General features: G+C 40.7%; 1 protein-coding gene across 7 annotated transcripts in view; it reads right to left on the bottom strand.

The window, feature by feature from the left end:
• KLHL6 (kelch like family member 6) overlaps nt 1-18,652 on the bottom strand; it is a 94,929-nt gene that overhangs the window by 75,563 nt on the left and 714 nt on the right. The window contains exons 2-3 of one of the 7 annotated variants that reach the window (XM_074189499.1): nt 17,376-18,478; nt 1,205-1,356 (exon numbers count right to left, since the gene is read on the bottom strand). In XM_074189499.1, the coding sequence (XP_074045600.1) occupies nt 1,205-1,281 (77 nt within the window). In that variant the 5' untranslated portion in view covers nt 1,282-1,356; nt 17,376-18,478. Of the gene's footprint in view, nt 1-1,204; nt 18,479-18,652 lie in introns of those variants that run through there. The other 6 variants (XM_074189500.1, XM_074189498.1, XM_074189497.1 and 3 more) reach the window with 6 other exon arrangements.

The raw sequence follows: 18,652 nt of genomic DNA, 5'->3' as shown, positions 1-18,652 counted from the left end.
TAATCGGTAAACATGTCAAACACAAGTATATATGTACACTATTCTCCTGACTGTTCACCACCTAGGGGAGGGGAGTGGGAAGGGAGGGTGGAAGAAATTATGTAACTTAAAATATGCAAATATATGTGGTTGAAAGTTGAAAAACTTTCATAACATGTTACTGGAAAAATAAAATGAAATAACAATTAAAAAAAAAGAAACTCAATGTTTCATGTTTCCAGTGAATTAGAATTAATTTGCTCTTAGTCTGAGGGCTGTGAATTTGTTTTTAAAAAATTATTTTAAGCTTGTATTCCATTATAAGTAGAGTCCTCTGTAATCTAAGGTATTTTATTTTATGAATTTTAAAAATATAATTCTAAAAAAGAGCCCAAAGTCTTCACCTGACTGACAGAGGGTCCATGACCCAAAGCATGTGAAGACCCTCTGATCCATTTCATCTTTCTCTTTTTTAGGTTTTTTTTTTTTTTGCAAGGCAGTAAGTGACTTGCCCAAGGCTATACAGCTAGGCAATTATTAAGTGTCTGAGGCCACATTTGAACTCAGGTCCTCCTGATTCCAGGGCTGGTGCTCTATCCACTGCGCCACCTAGTCACCCCAACACTTCATCTTTCTTAGATGCACTTAAAGTTAAATTTTTTCATGAATATGCAATTATAATCCAATTAGTAAATATGACTTGTTTATTTGGTCTATTTCCTCCTTTTACCCAATAAAGTCTAAGGTCTCAACCCTCAACACATCCATACATACATACATATTCACACACACACATGTGTCTGCACCCCTTTATTTTTTTCTTTGCTTCAATATTCTGCCAGTCAACAGTATATCAGATTTTCCTGTGCTCACCAGTACCTGTCCCCAAAAGGCTGGGACTCGGGAACTATATATAGACAGGGGCTCAGCTTGGGGTCAGCAGGAATGGCAATGGCATTGTTTGCCAAAGGAAGGATTGTGAACTATACCTATTTATAAACCAAGTACTGGGAGAAGGGAGGGAGATGGTGGGCAAGGGCTTCCTGGGGAGGTGTGGGGGGTGCAGCTTCCTGAAAGGAAAGGCTATTTCAGATCACTTCGGCTTAGGGAAGAATATCCGCCCCCCACCCCCCAGTAAACCCTTCGGTCGCACACATTGCCCTTCAAATGTAACCCTGAACCCTGATCTTTCTTCTACAATTCCTAGCTGCAAATGTTGACCTACTTTCTTAAGCCTCCTTCTCCAAGGCCGTTGTGTCCTTGGAATGTGCTGAACTTGGTGTGGAATGACCAAAGTGCCATCAGGAGTCACGTGGTCTGATCTGCACTCCAGGACAGTCACTTGGGCAGCATGGTGGAGGATGGTCCCAAAGGAGACTGGAAGAAGCAGAGAGAACTATTAAGTCAGAAGTTCATCTTTTTGGTGCCATGGTCCCTCTTTAACAGTCTGGTAAAGCTGGGATCCCTTTTCCAAAAAAAAAAATGCTTTTAAATACAAAAAATAAAATGTATAGGATTACAAAGAAAAACCAATGCTATTAAAAGATAGTTAGAAAATACTAAAATAAACACAAGCTCATGGACACCCAAGTTAAGAATCCTTGAATAAAGAGGCTTTTAAAATTAGGTAGGCAAGTGCTGATGAGGTCCAAAATGAAGGTAGAGACTGTGTGGAATAAAGGGAGTTAGATGAGAGAGATGTTATATTTAGTATTTTATTTTTCTCTAGTTATAATTTTTAACAATCATTTTTCAAACTTTAAATTCTAAATTCTCTCCCTTTCTCCCTCCTTTGTTGAGAAGGCAAACAGATCGATACAGGTTATAAAAGTATAGTCACACAAAACATTTCCATGTTCCCCATGCTGTGAAAGAAAACAGTGAGAGATGTTATAGATGTAAAAATAGCAAAATTTTGAGATGCACATTCACACCTATTTCATGTGTACATATCACATATATCCCAATATTTTTAAATGCTTGCTTTTATTCTAATATATACAGTACTTTAAAGTTTATAAAATGCTTTATAAATATTATCTCATTTGATCCTCAACAACAACCCAGGAGGTAGGTGCTATTATTATTCTCATTTTGCAGATGAGGAAACTGAGGCAGACATAGGACATGGCTATTTGTGCCACTGACCCAATCCAAGCCTCCCCAATCCTTAATAGATGGGTGTTCATGATCTGTCAAGGCTTCACCTGGTGGCCAGACTTCTGGAGGTGAACCTCTCTCACCTTCTGCACCACTCTTAAAGCCTTTCCAAATGGGTTGGACTTGTTTGAGAATGTACTCTGTTGATCAGGCCCCCAAGAACACAAAATAACCCAGGTCTCTAGGATGAAGCATTGGAGACTTCAGTGTAGGGCATCTACACGTATCCTGCAAGAGTCTGTCATGGAGTAGAAGTAATGAACTGGTCTTAGAGTCCTTAAGATCTGAGGTCAAGTTCTGTCTCTAACCCTTGCTCACTTTGAGATTCTGGACAAGTCACTTTGCCTCCTGGTGCCTCAGATGACTCGGAGGCCAGCCTCAGATGACAGGTGTCCTTTCAAATAAAGATCATCCAAGGGTCATCTGGCAAAGCACCTAAATATAGTTTTGCTGCCATGAGGAGAACATTCTGAGTTCCCAGTAATAGAATCCACTCGGCTTTCCAGAAATACCAGGCGTTAGCCTGCAATGCTGACAACAAGCGAGCTCAAGAGGAATCTGTCTGTCTGCTTGTGGGGAACAGTGGTGGAACCTTGCCCTTTGTCCCTCTCGTCTCTGTCACATCACCCAAACTGTCTACGGAAACAAGGGAAGTTTTGCAGCAAGGAACAAGAGCCTTCTGTTTCTCTGCAAGCACTGGGGCAGGATTTATAAAGTGGAGTCACTGATTTCTACAACTTGATCAATAACTTTTTTTAAATATTTAAAATATTTAAAAATAGCTCAAATGAATCCCCTCCCCCTGTGCAGCAGAATCATCGAATTTCAGAGTTGGCAGGGACATCTGAGGACATCGAGTCCAGGCCATATAAGGAGAAAGCTGTCATGACAAATGGATTCCCATCCTTTGGGAAAGCTACAATCTCCAAAGACAGTCCATTTTTGGACAGCTCCCACGTGAGATTCTGCTTATTTTGTCTCTAAAACTTCTGCCCATTGTTCCTACAGCAGAACTACACTCTGGGGCCAAAAAGGACAAGCTGAATCCATCGTCCATGTGCCAGGCCTTCAAATACTTGAAGACGGATATCACATCTCTGCTCTCTTGCCATACTTTCTCTTTTCCAAGCTAAACATTCCCAGTTACTTCAACTGGTCTCCACATGGTATGAATGCAATTTCTTCCATCATCCCAGTTGACTCTACAACTTTCCTACAATGTGTTTTCCAGAACTGAACACAATAGTTCAGATATAGTCTGAGAAAAACATCACCCTAGGCTTGGAGATTATGTATCCTAATGCAGCCACATTAGTTTTCATTTGTCAGTCATCACACTATTGATTAATGTTTAGCTGTGGTCCACTATCACCTTCTAACAACCCATCTAACCATATCTCCCCCATTTTGTACTTGTGAAGTTTACTTTTTTAGCGCAAGGGTAATACTTTACATTTTTTTCTATGACATTTCATCTTCTTAGATTCAACCCAATATTCCAACTTGGTAAAATCTTTTTGTATCCTGATTCCAATATGTTAACACATCTGAAGTCTTATCTCTTCAACCAGGTTTGTATTATATGCAGATTTCTTAAGATGCCAACTATAACTTTATCTTAGTTATGAATAAGAATATTATGCTAAGGAGCCCCAGGACACACTACATTATATTTTATTTCAATATATAACAAACTACAGTTGCTAAACATTGCTACCAGGCATTCAATAATTCCAAATCCAGCTAATTATACCATTACTTTGCCCACAATTTTCCATTAGAATGAAATATTTTCAAATGTCCTGTCAGAAAGTATGCATAGGGGTCAGTTAGGTGGCTCAGTGGATAGAGCACTGGCCCTGGAGTCAGGAGTCCCTGAGTTCAAATCCAGCCTCAGACACTTAATTACCTAGATGTGTGGCCTTGGGCAAGTCACTTAACCCCATTGCCTTGGAAAATCCAAAAAAAAAAGTATGTGTACGACTTTACCATGTGGTGAAGCCATGCTAATTTCTCTTTGAGAGAAATTGTTTCCTTTTTTAGAAGTTCACCAACCATCTCTTTAGTAACAGACTCTTAAATTTTTCCAGGTATTGAAATGTATCTCCCTGATCAATAGATAGCAAACTCCATTCTCTTTTCCTTGTTAAAAAAAAAAAAGAATTAGGACAATTGCCCTTTTTTCAATCCTGCATAATACCTTTCCTGTTCTCCATAACTTTCAAAGTTCATTGATAGATGTTCAGCAATCATATCTGCCAGTTCTTTCTATGCACTAAGATGTGGCTGTTTGGGCTCAGTGACTTAACAAATCTATTACTAATTAGATTATAACAGACTTAAATATCTATTCTATTACAGACTTTTAGCAATCCTAACTAGAATAAATTATCAAGGCCAGTTATTTTACAGATGAGGAAATGAGGTCCAGATATATGGTCATGGTCACAAAAGCAGATTATAGAGTCAGATTTCTTAACTCTCCAGGTCAATATTTTCTGAAGTAAACCATGGCAGACTACCTTTGTCAGCTGAGTGCAAAAAGATTTCCTTTCAGAATCAGAAAACTGTCCAAAGAATGAATGTAAACAAACACCTCTCCCATGATTCTTCATTCAAATATTATGAGTAAATGTGCTGTACTTCATGGAAATTGTGTAGCAACTGACCCTACCAAAAGAATAGAATGTACTAAAAATTGTTTCTTGAGTGCTGGGAAGGTTTCATTGAGACATCTTCAGTGCCTTGCCCAATCTCTTAGATGTGCAAGAAGACTGGGATGGAATTAGAGATGAAGTTCATGGCTGAGGAATCCTGTATGAAGCTAACTGCCCTGTTTAGGAACTGACTCCTTGACCTTGGCCTCATAGCCAAGTTTCAATGACTGAGTTTGGCTAAAGCAGTGAATATGCACTCAGGATTTTCTACACTCCAGGATAAATCCAATGAACTCAATGAGTGTGACAAAAATCTTCCCTTCAACCCTAAATATTTCTAAACAAAATACATGTTAATTCTCTTTAAAAATGTAAAAATCTCAGAGCAGTCTTTGGAAAGGTGTTACAAAGGTTCTCATCCTGTTTCACCTGGCCATCTCCAGGGTTCAAATCAGACAAGGTCCATAGTGCTGAGTATACTTTTTCCTAAATTGGGAAAACAGAAATGATATAACTAGGAGTCTGCTATCCAGATAAGGACCAAAAGCCCTTATGACAAAGACAATTCAGACACCATGATCCAGACTGTGAAGGTAAATGAGTAAAGTAGAAACTCAGCCAAAGACAGGATCCAAAAGTGGGAAAAAAAGTAGAGAAACTAGAGAAAAGTGAGAGAAGAAGACAAAGAAGGAGAAGGAAGAGGAAGAGGAAGAGGAAAAGTAAAGGGAGAGAGAGAAAAGGAAGAAAATAGAGGAGAAGGATGAAGATGAGGAGAAGGAGGAAGAGAAAGATAAAGAAAAGGAAGAAGAGGAGGAGGAGAACAAGAAGGAAGCAAAGGGGATGGAGGAGAAGGAAAACAAAAGAGGAAAACAATTAACACCTATGCATTTCCAGGCTTAACATAGATTTTTTCTGTAAAAAAAAATGACCAAACAAAAACCTGTATAATGTTAATGAAACGAAGTGCTAATCACCCCCAAGGTAGTCACAGAAATATTAATACTGCATGTCAACAGGGAAGTAGAGAATTGATAGAAATTATCATAGTTCAGGTTAAATGTGTTAAAAAATTTATAGAAATATTTTTGGAACAATCAAACTTTACAAAGCAATTGTGAAGGTTGACAACAACTACACGCCACTGGATTTGTCGAATGTAACCAAAATGGTTACCTGTGAATGGAGTCCATGAAATAGTTAAGAACTAAGAGTAAACAAAAGAACTTAAGGAAGGGACCTAAAATAACAGATCTCAGTATTATACACAAATTCCCCAAATATCCTTTAGCCAGAGCATCACTACAGAAGAACTATTGTCCACATCAACAACATATGTTGGAGGCTGGTTCCACCTCAGGCTGAAACCCTGGAAGTCAATATTGGAATGCAATGAGATACATCAGCAGTTAACAAAAGGAGACTAATTTAGTCATAGCAGGGGAAAGTCATTCAACAAGGAAATTCTGTGGACTCCACAATGATTCAAATGATGGTACTGATGGTGCTGAGGGTCCACAGTTACCAACCTCAGAGATGGGGCTGGAGATACTTATGGTCCTTTGTACTTGGCTAAATGGAAAGCCATTAATAACCTGCACCAGTCTTAAAGTCAATTAAGGCCCAAGGAGAGTTTCAGTAACTCTTAAGGAAAAGAAGTAGCTTAACTTGCGTGGGGGAAGGGCTGCACTAGCCTGGTCTACATGGCAGGCTCTTAGGAAGTATGGTTCCCAGCACAACATGACAGAGACAGAATGGTTTAAGAAGTATAGCAGCTCCTATTCATATAATGCACTGTATAAACTAGTTCATTGGATGTCATAGGATCAGGATGCAGGAGTTTGGATACAGAGGTAAAACGGGGATCAAATTATCACAACATGTCTCATTTAGTTCTCCATGGGAGTACATGTTAATGAACCAGTGCTAATCACCCCAAGGTAGTCGCAGAAATACTAATAACATTGCTATGTCCAGTTGGACAAGGTTGACCTTGAACTTGACCTCTGGTCCCAATTGCACAGTTCCACCCTTGATTCTCTGGGGAATGGCCTCTAGGTTGCAACAGGAAAACTCAGAGGAAATTGTCCAAAAGAATTCAACAATCAAAGTCCTAGGATTGGAGCTTATTGTGTGGTCTGAGGAGTGAATGAGGAGTGGATGACCTCTTTCCCAGCCTCAACTGTTTTCCCCCTCTTGTCAAATCTGACAATTTAGATGCTGTAATCTTAGGAAATTTCTTCCTATCACAAAATCATACATAATATATACAGATCTCGGCATGATTAATTATATATTCACATTTAAAAATAATTTCCTAAATCTTTTAAAGGAAATCTTTTTTTTTTTTTGATTTCTAAACTCAGGTCAGTTTTCCTTGCAGTGAGAATACATACATTCATTCATATATTTATCTGAGTTAAAAAGAGAAGTGTGATATGGAAGGTAGAGAGCTGAGTTTGAAACAGGAAAGTATAGCTTCAAATCTTGCTTCTCACATATCTGGACTGTGTGATCCTGTTCCCTCAATCTCTCAGTGCTCTAGTTACTCTCGAAATTATCCATAAATTGGAAACTAGGGATTGGTCTGCATGTGAATAGGGCTTGCGTGTGTATGTGTGCGCGCGCGCATGCGCGTATTCTGTATATCAGTGAAGTTACAGCTTTAGTCCTCATCTCTATTTCTTTACAAAGTGCTTGCTGAGAACCTCCTGGGATCCCATAATATTAAAGTGAAAGAGATTTCAGAGATTGTTGAATCCTATCTTCTCTCTCCATAGAAAAATGAATGGAAGCCCACAATGGTCAAAGGATTTGCCCAAAGTTGCATAAGGAGTTAATGTTAGAACTAGAGCCAAAACTCAGGTCGGCTAACTTCCAGACCAGTATTCTTCTGTTTGCCTCTGAACAATGCCACTGGACTGAAGAAAATGCTATAATGAGATCTACAGCTCCTTTCCCAGGGGACTTTAGGCCATATAATTTTACAAAAACTCTATAACCAGACCCTCCCTTGTTGACACAGGGTTGATGTTTCAGAAGAGGAAGGAGGCTAGTGAAAGAACTTTGAGAACTCAAACTGTGTTGATCTCTCTCTCTCTCTTTAACCGTTCACAAAAAAAAATGCAGCTTGTCTTGGGTCACATCAGGTCAGAGGTAGTCACTAGAGAGGGCAACTAGAAAGAAGTCAAGCCTGGGCATGGTGCTGACACCAAAAGAGTGGAACATGTCCAAAACTGAGAAGTCATATGACAGAGCTGAGAGAATTGACCTTCCAGCCAGAAAGACTGTTGTTCAAAATGCATGACCCTGGTCCTATCAATTCACCTCTTAGTATTCTAGGTAGCTCTGAATGATGATGACTTGAAGAGAAGATGTATTGGTAGAGAGTACCCATCATGGGTAGAGAGGAGTCCTCGTACCTAGGAAATCACAGATACCATTCTTATCATATCTGCAGTCAACAGGGTCACAATCAATCATTCATGAATGCAAATCTTTCAGGGTTAGAATGAAAGGACTCACAGGATCCCATGATTTGAGAGCTGGAGGGGACCTCAGTACATGTTGAATACAAACCACTCACAAAAAGAATCCCCCCCCCCAACAGACACATTCCAACATACCCATTAAGTGGCCATCCAGCCTCTTCTGGATGACCTCAAAGAAGGGGAAATCTACCACCCCTTCAGGTAGCCCATTCCCCCTTTTGGACAGTTCCAAATTTTATATACTTCTTTCTGAAATCAAAACTAGGTAAGGATGTAAGGAAGGCTTTCCTTGAACTGCACAACCAAAGAATCCAAGGTCACACAATTAAAAGACCCAAAGCCTAAAGTAAGCAGTTACAAAGAAGGGAGTCACAGTTTTCAAATACAAAGAGGTATAATAAGACTTGGCCTAAGGAGCACCTTCTCTCTGTTCTGTTCCATGTGTAAATAAACCATATGGAAATCATTTTCTCCACACTTGCCACAACCTATTTAAAAGCCTCGACTACTGAAGAACTCATGTTTTGCTTCTGGAGAACAGAAAATAACAGATTTCTGGGAAATCCTCACATAATGGATGTCTTTTAGAGCAATAAGTCAAGGTCTGTCTAGAGAAATATGGTGTTCATATGCCTGAAGAAGTTAAGAATGTTCCGAAAACATTTCTGTAGATGAAAACAGGAATAAGGATGAGATAAAGTGTGGTAACATCCAGCTCCAATGTGGAAATTGAGAAGAGGAAGGGTCAAGAATTTCAACAAGACAGAGACCCAGGGAATGCAGAATCAGTGGCAGCAGACAAACATGTCTGGCTCTGTCTGGATCATCAGAAAGGCGGATGAGAACCAGGGTAACGTGGTTGGTGAGGCACTGGTGCTTTTGATAACAGGAAGTTTAGCTAAGTTAGAAAAAGAAGCTCTGGGAGCAATGGTTGAGTGAAGAGAGAACTCTCACGATCTTTCAACCACATGGGAAACAAGAACAAACTTGATTCCTGAGTGATTGAGTATCTTTGTGATGCATTTTTTTTTCATCAAGGGGCCATAGCAAACCAAAAGAAGAGAAAGAAAAACCAAGGAGGAAACAAAAATGAATAAATTCACCATCAAACTGATGAAAACTCCAAGGTATTTAATGCTACTTTACTTCCCTCATCTTTGGGCAGTATTTCAGAAGGTAATATTGGATAAAAAGTTGGCTTTATAGTCTAAAGACCTGGGTTTGAATCCCCCTCATTCCACATGCTGATTGTGTGACTCTGGGCAAATCACATAAACTCTCTCTATTCTAGACTTCTCTCTAAGCCTTTCTCTTCAGCATAGAGAAAGTGCTGACCTGCATTAATACAGGGAATTCCCCCACCTGGGAATTCTCCTCATACCCATGAAATCACAGGGATGCTCCCTATCCCAGTCTGGAACTAGTTGTGGATCCTCAGGAAAGTCACTTTCTCACCAGTATTAATTTGTTCAACATTACGGGGATCTCTGGGGCACCTAGGCTGGAGGACCTGGCTGGAGTCAGGAAGCACTGATTTCAGATCTAGCCTCAGACACTCATGAGCTGTGTGACCCTGGTTAAACATTTCCTCTGCCTGCCTCAGTTTCCTCATTTATAAAATAAGCTACAGAAGGAAATGGTAAAAACCTTCAATATCTTTGCCACAAAAATCCCAAATGAGGTCATAAAGTCAGACATGACTGAACAATAAAATTAATGGCATCTCTGTGGTCTCTTTGCAGATCTGATGGTCTAAATTTGGAGGTGGAGAGGAGGGTGGGGTTGAGAAATAAGGATTTACCAAAGCTCCTTTGTTATTTTGATAAATAATGTTCCCCATATCCTGTACTGACTTACTCCAGAAAGGCAGAGAAATCTTGAATTTCTTTGCCTTCTAAGTGCTAAGGCCAAAGGTCATCCAGGAATAAATTTTCCACCAGGAAAGTTTGCCCCAATCCACTGGTCTTCAAAGGCAGGTACTCCAACAACAGTGGGGAGACTTAGGGGCAGCTAGGTGGTGCAGTGGACTGGCCCTGGAGTCAGGAGTACTTGAGTTCAAATCCGGCCTCAGACATTTAATAATTACCTAGCTGTGTGGCCCTGGGCAAGCCACTTAACCCCATTGCCTTGCAAAAAAAAAACCAACTAAAAAAAAAACAGTGGGGGGACTTATAACTCTTTTGGGGTTGCTGACCAGAACAGACACAGCTAGGAAGACCACCTTCATTGCTTCTTGGAGAAAAAGGATGTACTGTGCTGGCCTGGACTGCATTAAAGGAAGGAGCTTAGGATCCAAGCTGGAAGGACCTGAGAGGTCATCTAGTCCACCCCCACCCCCATTTTAAATATGAGGAAACACTTAGATGTGAAGTGACTTGTCCATGGTCTAAGCTAGTGAGTTCCAGAGGCAAGAGTGGATCCCAAGTCTTTCTGACTCCAAGACCTCTGCTACTGGGCACAGTCTTTCCTTTGTGGGGAGGGGGGCGATGGGGGAAGAGTGAAGCAATCAGGATTCAAGGTCACACAGCTGGTAAGCATCAAGTGTCTGAGACCAGATTTGAACTAGGTTCTCCTGACTCTAGGACTAGTGCCCTACTCACTGTGCCACCCAGCTGCCCCCCCTTCCTAGCATTGCCTTTCAAGGATGTGCCAACAGTTTCCCATTTGTGTACATATAAAACCTGACCTCCCTACCTGGCTTTTAAGGCCTCCCCAGCTTTGCTTGACCTTATTCAGCCAACTTTATTTTTGTCAGCTCTGGCCAAGCTGGTCCACTCACTCCGCCCTTCATGGCTCCCCTGCTCATTTCCAGTCCATGGCTTCATCCATCCATCTTGTTCTCCCTGCTTGGAACATCCCTCCCAAATCAAAGAAGCGTCTGGTCTTAAGCTTGGAGGGGCCCAAGTGATCACCCTCCTTTTGTGGATGCGGGGGGAGTTGTTGTGAGGTAAGGTTAGGATTCCAGTATTGTGCATTCCTAGAACAGATGTCATGCATGAAGGAATGAATGGTTGGTTACTCTTCTGTGGAAGAGATAACAAGAGGGAGGCTCCAGGGAGCTCAAAGAGAACTGAATACCTTCCACAGCCAGTGAGACTCAAATAAGGCAGGACAGAGGAGGAAGGTAAAGTTCAGATAAAGGACTTGTTAAAAGTTGGCTAGTTAAAAACAAAAACAAAATCAAACAAAAAGTTGGCTAGTTAGTATTAGTTATCCAGTTAGTGGCAGAACCAAGACCATAACCCCAGGCCCTGATTCCCCGCTTAGTGCTCTCCCCACTAGGGCAGAATTTCCAGACACTGAACCTCCTTATAGGCATCTCATTATCATCATGTATTCATGATGAATCTCCAAGAGAATCTCCAGTCTTTTGATTCCTTTGCTGTCACAATTAAGGCCAAAGACTTAACTGAAGCAGGGACTGAAGACTTTATTCATGTAATGATCTATCAACAAAATGACAGAAAGACATTAACTACCTCTGAGGAAAGAGCTAGAAGACCTAGATTCAAATCCTGCTTCAGTACCCTACTTTTGTGAGACCTTAGCCAGTTCACCTAACCACTCAGGGCCTCATTTTCCAGTGGGAGGATTGGATGGTTCCTCAGTTCCCTTCCTGCTCTCCAGCTATGTCACCTAACTTTTGGGGAACTTTAGTTTTCTCATCTGCAAAATGAGGAAGTGGGAAGAGACAGTCCTTTCTAGTTCCAAATCTGAAATGTGTGTAGGATTTCAAAACAATTGTGCTTGTGTGGTCCTGTGGCTAAACACTCTGAATCCAGGGAGGTTATCTGGCTTTGCAGGAGGCACAGGAACAATAGTTGCCACACCAAGGAAGATCCCACACAAGGTCAGAAGTGAACATGTGCCCAAAGAAAGTTCATGGAGCCAGAGTAGTTGCCTTGTGACCTGAATCTGTAATAAACAGCCCTTTCATGTAGTTCCCTCTAGGACCCGAATATTCTGGGTTATTCTCTATTGATTTGAGATTATACATTATATTATACACTGATGAGGATCATACTTTAGAGCTAGAAGGAACCTCAGGAGCTATCTAGAGGGGGTCCAGGAAAGGTAAGCAACCAACCTAAGGTCTCATAGGGTATAAGTGGAAGATGTGGGTCCCCTGAATTGAAGTTCACTTCCCGTACTAGGATGCCTCCACTTGTTCTGTGGAGTATCAGAAAGGACTTTGCCCTGCTTATTCATTGACTCACTGAGATCCACATTATGTGTGACTGATTAAGTCATTGATATTTCAAGATGATTGATCTAGTCATGACTAACACCTTGGACTAATTTACACTTGAACCACATTCTTAGAGGTGACCTTTAAGGGAGGGATGGGTGACCAGAACAAGGCTTCTATGTGCCAAACATTTTATAAATATTATCTCCTCTGATAGGGAGAGCAGATATAGATTTAGAGAGAAACAGAGGCAAGACAAAGGGAAGACAGAAGGCCACAAATGATCAGAGTCTCCTGCAGGGAGGCCTATATCACACAGCAGGACCCTTTAGGGAGTCATGTAGCTCCAGGAAAGGAATATAGGGTTCCATGAGAGAGGGAAACCACATGGCAAAAGATGTGGCAACCACTGAGACAGAGCTGTAAGAATTCCTGGTCACGGTCAAAGGACATGAACAAACATCGTTCCAAAGAAGAATCAGAAACTCTCAATATGAAAACATATTTCAGATCACCAACAAAAAGAAAAATTTAAATTAAGCATCTCTGAAGTTTTCCCTCTCATCTCATTGGCAAAGATGGTAGGAGATGGACACCTTGAAGGGAGACAGAAAACACAAACACATGTGTAACTCAAGGAGTTGTAAATTGATTCATCCACTCTGGAAAATAATTTGTAATTATTAATTATTCAAGAAAAGTGATCAAGTTGTTCATAATTCTTGACCCAGAGGTTTTATAAAAGTTTGGAACAAAATGAGCATTTATTGCCCGGGGACTGGCATGCAAATATGATGAAATGTTAGTTTTGTCTAAGAAAAGATAAAAACAAAGAATTCAGAAAAAACAGAGTAAGACTTCTATGAACTAATACACAGTTAAGGGAACAGTATTCAAAGAATTACATGTGTAGTGAAAACAACAATGACCAAATAAAGATATATCATTATAATGATGACTTTGGACCCTGGAGAAGGGAGGAAATGTTCTACTTTCTTCCCATTGGAAAGGTGACAAGCTATAGGTAAATCATGGTACAGATGCTGGTCCTTGGGTCATTGGTTATGTGACTTCATTTTTCTTTGTCTAAAGGAAAGGCAGAAATTGGAGCAGATCAGGATAAATTCAAAAAAGAAATCAACCAAACATAAAACATAGAGGGGAGCAGAAAGTGGGGGGAGGAGAGAAAGGAACTCCTAAGTCCCTGGAGAAAAGTGGAAGGTGCTGGACCAAGAACCAGAACCAAAAAACAAGGAATTGAGTCACAGCATGAAGGCACCAACCAAGACCTTGACTTCCACAGGTTTTACTGAAGAATTGACCCTGAGGACAGTGTCTGACACACTGCTTATATTGCTCCAAACCAGGCCTCCCTGTCTTTTCCCAGATTATGCACCATCCTTTCTGTTTCTCCTTTATATAGGGCCTTTTCCATTTAATCAGAGTAGGTGCTTAATAAATCTTCATTGCTTGATCCTTAGTACTCTGAGCTTGAAGGACTGCATCATTCTGTGGAACAGGCGGACTTCACCAGAGGAGAAAATTGCATTGACTATTTATGAGCTCAGATGTCTCTTGCATTTTTCATCAGGTGAAATAAAGTCTGCTCTAAAATCGATGCGTTATTAGCTTGAGTGTCTATGTGGGAAAGGATGGGCCTTTTACCTTTTTTCTCTAGTCTCCTAGAGGGGAGCTGTGTTCTGATGTTTGCAAGTGAATAGTTAGATAGAGAAGCACCAGCAAATTGGGAGAAGCTTGCCAAGATGGAATCCAATCTGTGCAGACCCAGAGCCAGGGTTCAGAGCAGTGCATTAGATTATAGGTGCACTCAAAATTCCATTCACACCTGCATGTTACAGAAAACTGGTGGTGTGAAACCTAGGAATACCTAAGAAAAAATGCAGTAAAATGCTAAGTCCCCCTTTCCTTCTGACACATACTCCAATGGAAAACATTTGTTTGGAGCATTTACATTCAACTTGTGGATCATGTATGTAGGTGTTACACTAAACTATTCAGGCTGCAGCCTAACAATAAAAGAACATAATGGCCTTTCAGATATCTTGAACTAGATGTCCAGTAAAACTCAACAAGTCTAAAACAAAATTCATTTTCCCCTCAAACCATTCTCCCCTTCTACCTTTCCTTCCACTGAAGGGTGCAACAAAACCCTTGCAATCCCTTGAACTAGCAACCTAGGTGTCAGACTGGACTCTTCCTCCTTTATCTCCCCTCCATGTCCAAGCTATTGCCAAGGACTTATAATTTCATCTCTGCATCATCCCTTGAATATGCCCCCTACTTTCCTCTGACATTGCTATGCCCCTGGCACAGACCTTCATTACTTTGAATCTGGACTATGGTAATAGCTTCTGTTGAGTCTTTGCCCCTAGGACAATAGATACTGTTAACTGGGTTTATTACATTGCTCCAACAAGGTCTCCCTGTCTTTTCCCAGATTATGTACATGTCCCACCACTATCCATTGGAGCCAAAATATGAAAGGTTAGAAATAGCCAACTGGAGAACTTATGTTTTTTTTTTCCTGGAGACAAGAGGAAGTCACCAAAGTTTCTTGAGCTGGGAAGTAATATAGTCAGACCATTGCTTAGTGATTGATTAATATTGGCCCATGGCTCTAGTCTCACTTATCTCAAAACATTAACTATGGGCAGCTGGGTGGCACAGTAGATAGAGCACTGGCCCTGGAGTCAGGAGGACCTGAGTTCAAATCCAATTTCAGACACTTTATTGTCTAGCTGTGTGATGTTGAGCAAGTCACTTAACCCCATTGCCTTAAATAAATAAAAAAAAATTTAAATTAACTATTGCTCCCAACTTTGACTTATCTACACAACTGAAAAGCGAGCCAACATTGTACCGCAAGATGATAAGAAACTTCCCATATACTCCAAAACAATTATAGCAACATATTTGATGATAGTGAAGAATTGGAAACATAGTTTGTTTCCCACAAGGGAATGACCAAGCAAATTGTGGTACACAGATGTAATAGAATATTCCTGTGCTGTAAGAAATGATGTGTGTTATAAGAACTTTTATAAAGCAATACATAAATCAGAGCATACAAAAAAGAATGGAAGCTTCCCTATCATATGAGTGTGAAGATGTGAAGACATTTAGCTATTAACAAGTAGCCATACTTATTAGAGCAACAAGTTGATTTTTACTCCAAATTTGATTAAACAATTATTTAACTTCATTTAATTGTACTCAGAGTATAATCCATCAAAATAAAAAGAATGAAATGATGTGTGTGATGGATACAGAGAATCTGGAAAGAACTATATGAACCAATGCAGAATAAAGTCAGTGGAGCCAAGAAAAGAATATACACAATGACTAAAACAATGTAAATGGAAAGAATGCTGTCAGACTGTGGCAACAATCATATACAAAAAAATAAAAAATAAATGTAACACAATTATACAAATCAAACCAGACTCCAGTAGAGGAAGATGAAAAGACACTTTCAACCAATGTGGAGGTGGGAGTTCCACAGGTGTTACACGTTGCACATATTTTGGGATTTTTAAAAATATAATTGATCAGTCATGCTGACTTTTTTTTCCCCCTTTCTAAAAAAATACTATTTGTTTTTTGGAATGGTTTTTGGAGTGGGGGCAGGGAAGAAGAGAGAAAAATGCTTGGGCGAACTATGGTGATATAAAAAATATATCAAGAAAAACATGCCATCTCTGCCTTTATTAGAGGCAATGATCAAAATATTGGCAAGCAGAGGAGCCAGGGATGGATTCCCTGGGGACTTTCATAATTAGTACGTAGACATTGATTCATTCATGACTTCTCTTGAGCCAAGTCTTTCAAACAGTTCCTATTCCACTGAAGAGTACCAGCAACAAACCTACCACCAAACCTAAACAAAAAACCACAGCAAAAAACAACCAAGCCAAAACTCAACTGACTGGATAGGGAAGGAAAGCAAAAGGCATTAGGTGTCACTATTAGAGCTTGGGTTCTTAACCTAGCAGTTATGAACTTGTTCTTTGATATTTTAATGACTATTTCAATTCAATTGGTTTACTTTGCAATCCTATATATTCTAGTTCATGCATTAATGATGTGATTCTGAGAAGGGGCTCATAGGCTCCAACAGAATGTTCTCAAAGGGGATCCCTGAAAAGTCAAGACCCTTTATTACAAAGGAATTCCTGTGTTGGACAGGTGGAGATGAGGTTACTCTCAATATCTGCCCTTTTCACTTTTGAGAACCTATGCAAGGGATAGGAGGTAGCGAACAGAGCATTGGATTGGAATCAGAAGACCTGGGTTCAAATCCCCTCAATGGAGACCTTGGGCAAGACTTCTTTACTATAGCCTTGCTGTTATTGTTCAGTAATTTTTCAGTTGTGTCCACCTCTTTGTGACCCCATTTGGAGTTTCTTGGCAGAGATACTAGAATGGTTTACCATTTCTTTCTCCAGCTCTTTTGACAGATGAAGAAACTGAGGCAAATAGGATAAAATGACTTCTCCAGAGTCACACGGCTAGTATCTGAGGCTGGATTTGCTCTCAGGAAGATGCGTCTTCCTGACTCCAGACCTCATAGTCTATCCACTGGATCACCTACATGTCCCCCACTATAGCCTTAGTTTCCTGCTTCTTAATGTGAAGGGATTTGAACAAATGGCCTCTAAATTCCCAGCTAACTAAAAATTGATACTATGGTACTATGAATAATTCTAGGCACAAGAATTAGGACTGAACCTATGATTACATTGTTCAGCACCAATGCTGGACTGTGCTACCCCCCTAAATTATACTCATAGAGCCCTGAGAAATCATGTGATTTATAGTGACACAGATGGTATGTCATGAGCAGGACTTGAACCCAGCTCTCTATTCACTACTACATGCTACCTCTATTTCAAGAGATACTTCTGATTCACCACAAAAGGCCAAAGTCTCATCAGTCCTTTGGACACAGGTCAATTCTTCTGAATCCCATGCAGAACATCTGCTGCCCCATCAGAGTTGCCATATCCAGGTCACCACCTGCCAAGCAAGGATTCTCATTTTATTCTCATTCCTCATATTTTCATCTCAGCATGAGATCTCCAAATTCCTGTACAGCCTCATTTACTTCTGGGAAGATTGTTTAGTCCTATCCTCTTTTTGTGGATTTTGGTTATACAAAGAAAGCTGATCTCTGGGGCCTCCAACACTCAGTTTACAGATGGCAAGGGTAAATATTGCTGGGAAAAAAACCGAAGAAAATACATTAAGTAAGATTCCTTTTTATTCTTGGGTGGGAGGGGAGAGCATAGTTCTTTTTTTTTTTTTAATCTGACCTTTTCAGACTTTAAGGTTGAAAGTTGGTATATAGAAAGGCTAAGAATTCATGGAGTAATTAGCAGAAACAAGGACTTTGCCTTTCTTGGGAAGATTGCCTCCTGCCCCTTCCCCAAGTGAAAGAAATTCAGAAGTAAAAATGGAGAGAATTTAAACTATCAGTCCTGTTTTGTGGTCATTGGGATATTTGTTAGAATTACTGTGGTCTACCCTGAAGAAAGGCAAATTTAGGATGCATCCTGGTTAGTCACCTCACCCAGGACACTGAGCAAGCAGGTAGGAAGAAAAGAAGGGCTCGATCTCAGAAGAGTGATTTTTTCTGGGATGGTCCCAGGCTTGGCATCTCTTCCATTTGGATGTAAGGGTAGTTTATTATGCTTGTTTTAGTTAACTTGCTGTGAATCCCGGCAGCTCCCTATCATCTGTGGGATCAAAGATGAAGGGACGCGTGGCTTCCCAGATGCTGCCTCACCTGGGTCCTCTCCACCTTTGCAGTCCTCCTGCCATCAGTCTGCACCTTTTCCCGACGGGCCTCTCTGTCTGTCCCTAAGCTGCTCCTGGGGGATCGCCTTCCTGGAGATGCCCCTGCACTCAGATGATGCCCTTCACCGTGGGCACACCCGGGTCTGATGCACATGGAAGGCGCTTAATAAATGAGTCCTGACTTGATTCTGCTCAAAAAAGAATGTTTACACCGTTGTTTAGGTTGCTGCAACACGGTGCATAACGCGCAGGGGCTGTCTTTCCCCCCCCCCCCTCCCTATCCAGCACTTGGAGCGGCGTGCGGTACCCAGCAGGCGCTTAATGGATGCGCGTGGTGTGGGGACCCCAGCGGGGGCTTTCGG

Source organism: Macrotis lagotis, chromosome 5 (assembly GCF_037893015.1).
Source record: "Macrotis lagotis isolate mMagLag1 chromosome 5, bilby.v1.9.chrom.fasta, whole genome shotgun sequence".
NCBI classification, from domain to species: domain Eukaryota; kingdom Metazoa; phylum Chordata; class Mammalia; order Peramelemorphia; family Peramelidae; genus Macrotis; species Macrotis lagotis.
The sequence above is the reverse complement of the archived record's forward strand: the minus strand, read 5'-3'. Positions and strand labels throughout refer to the sequence as shown.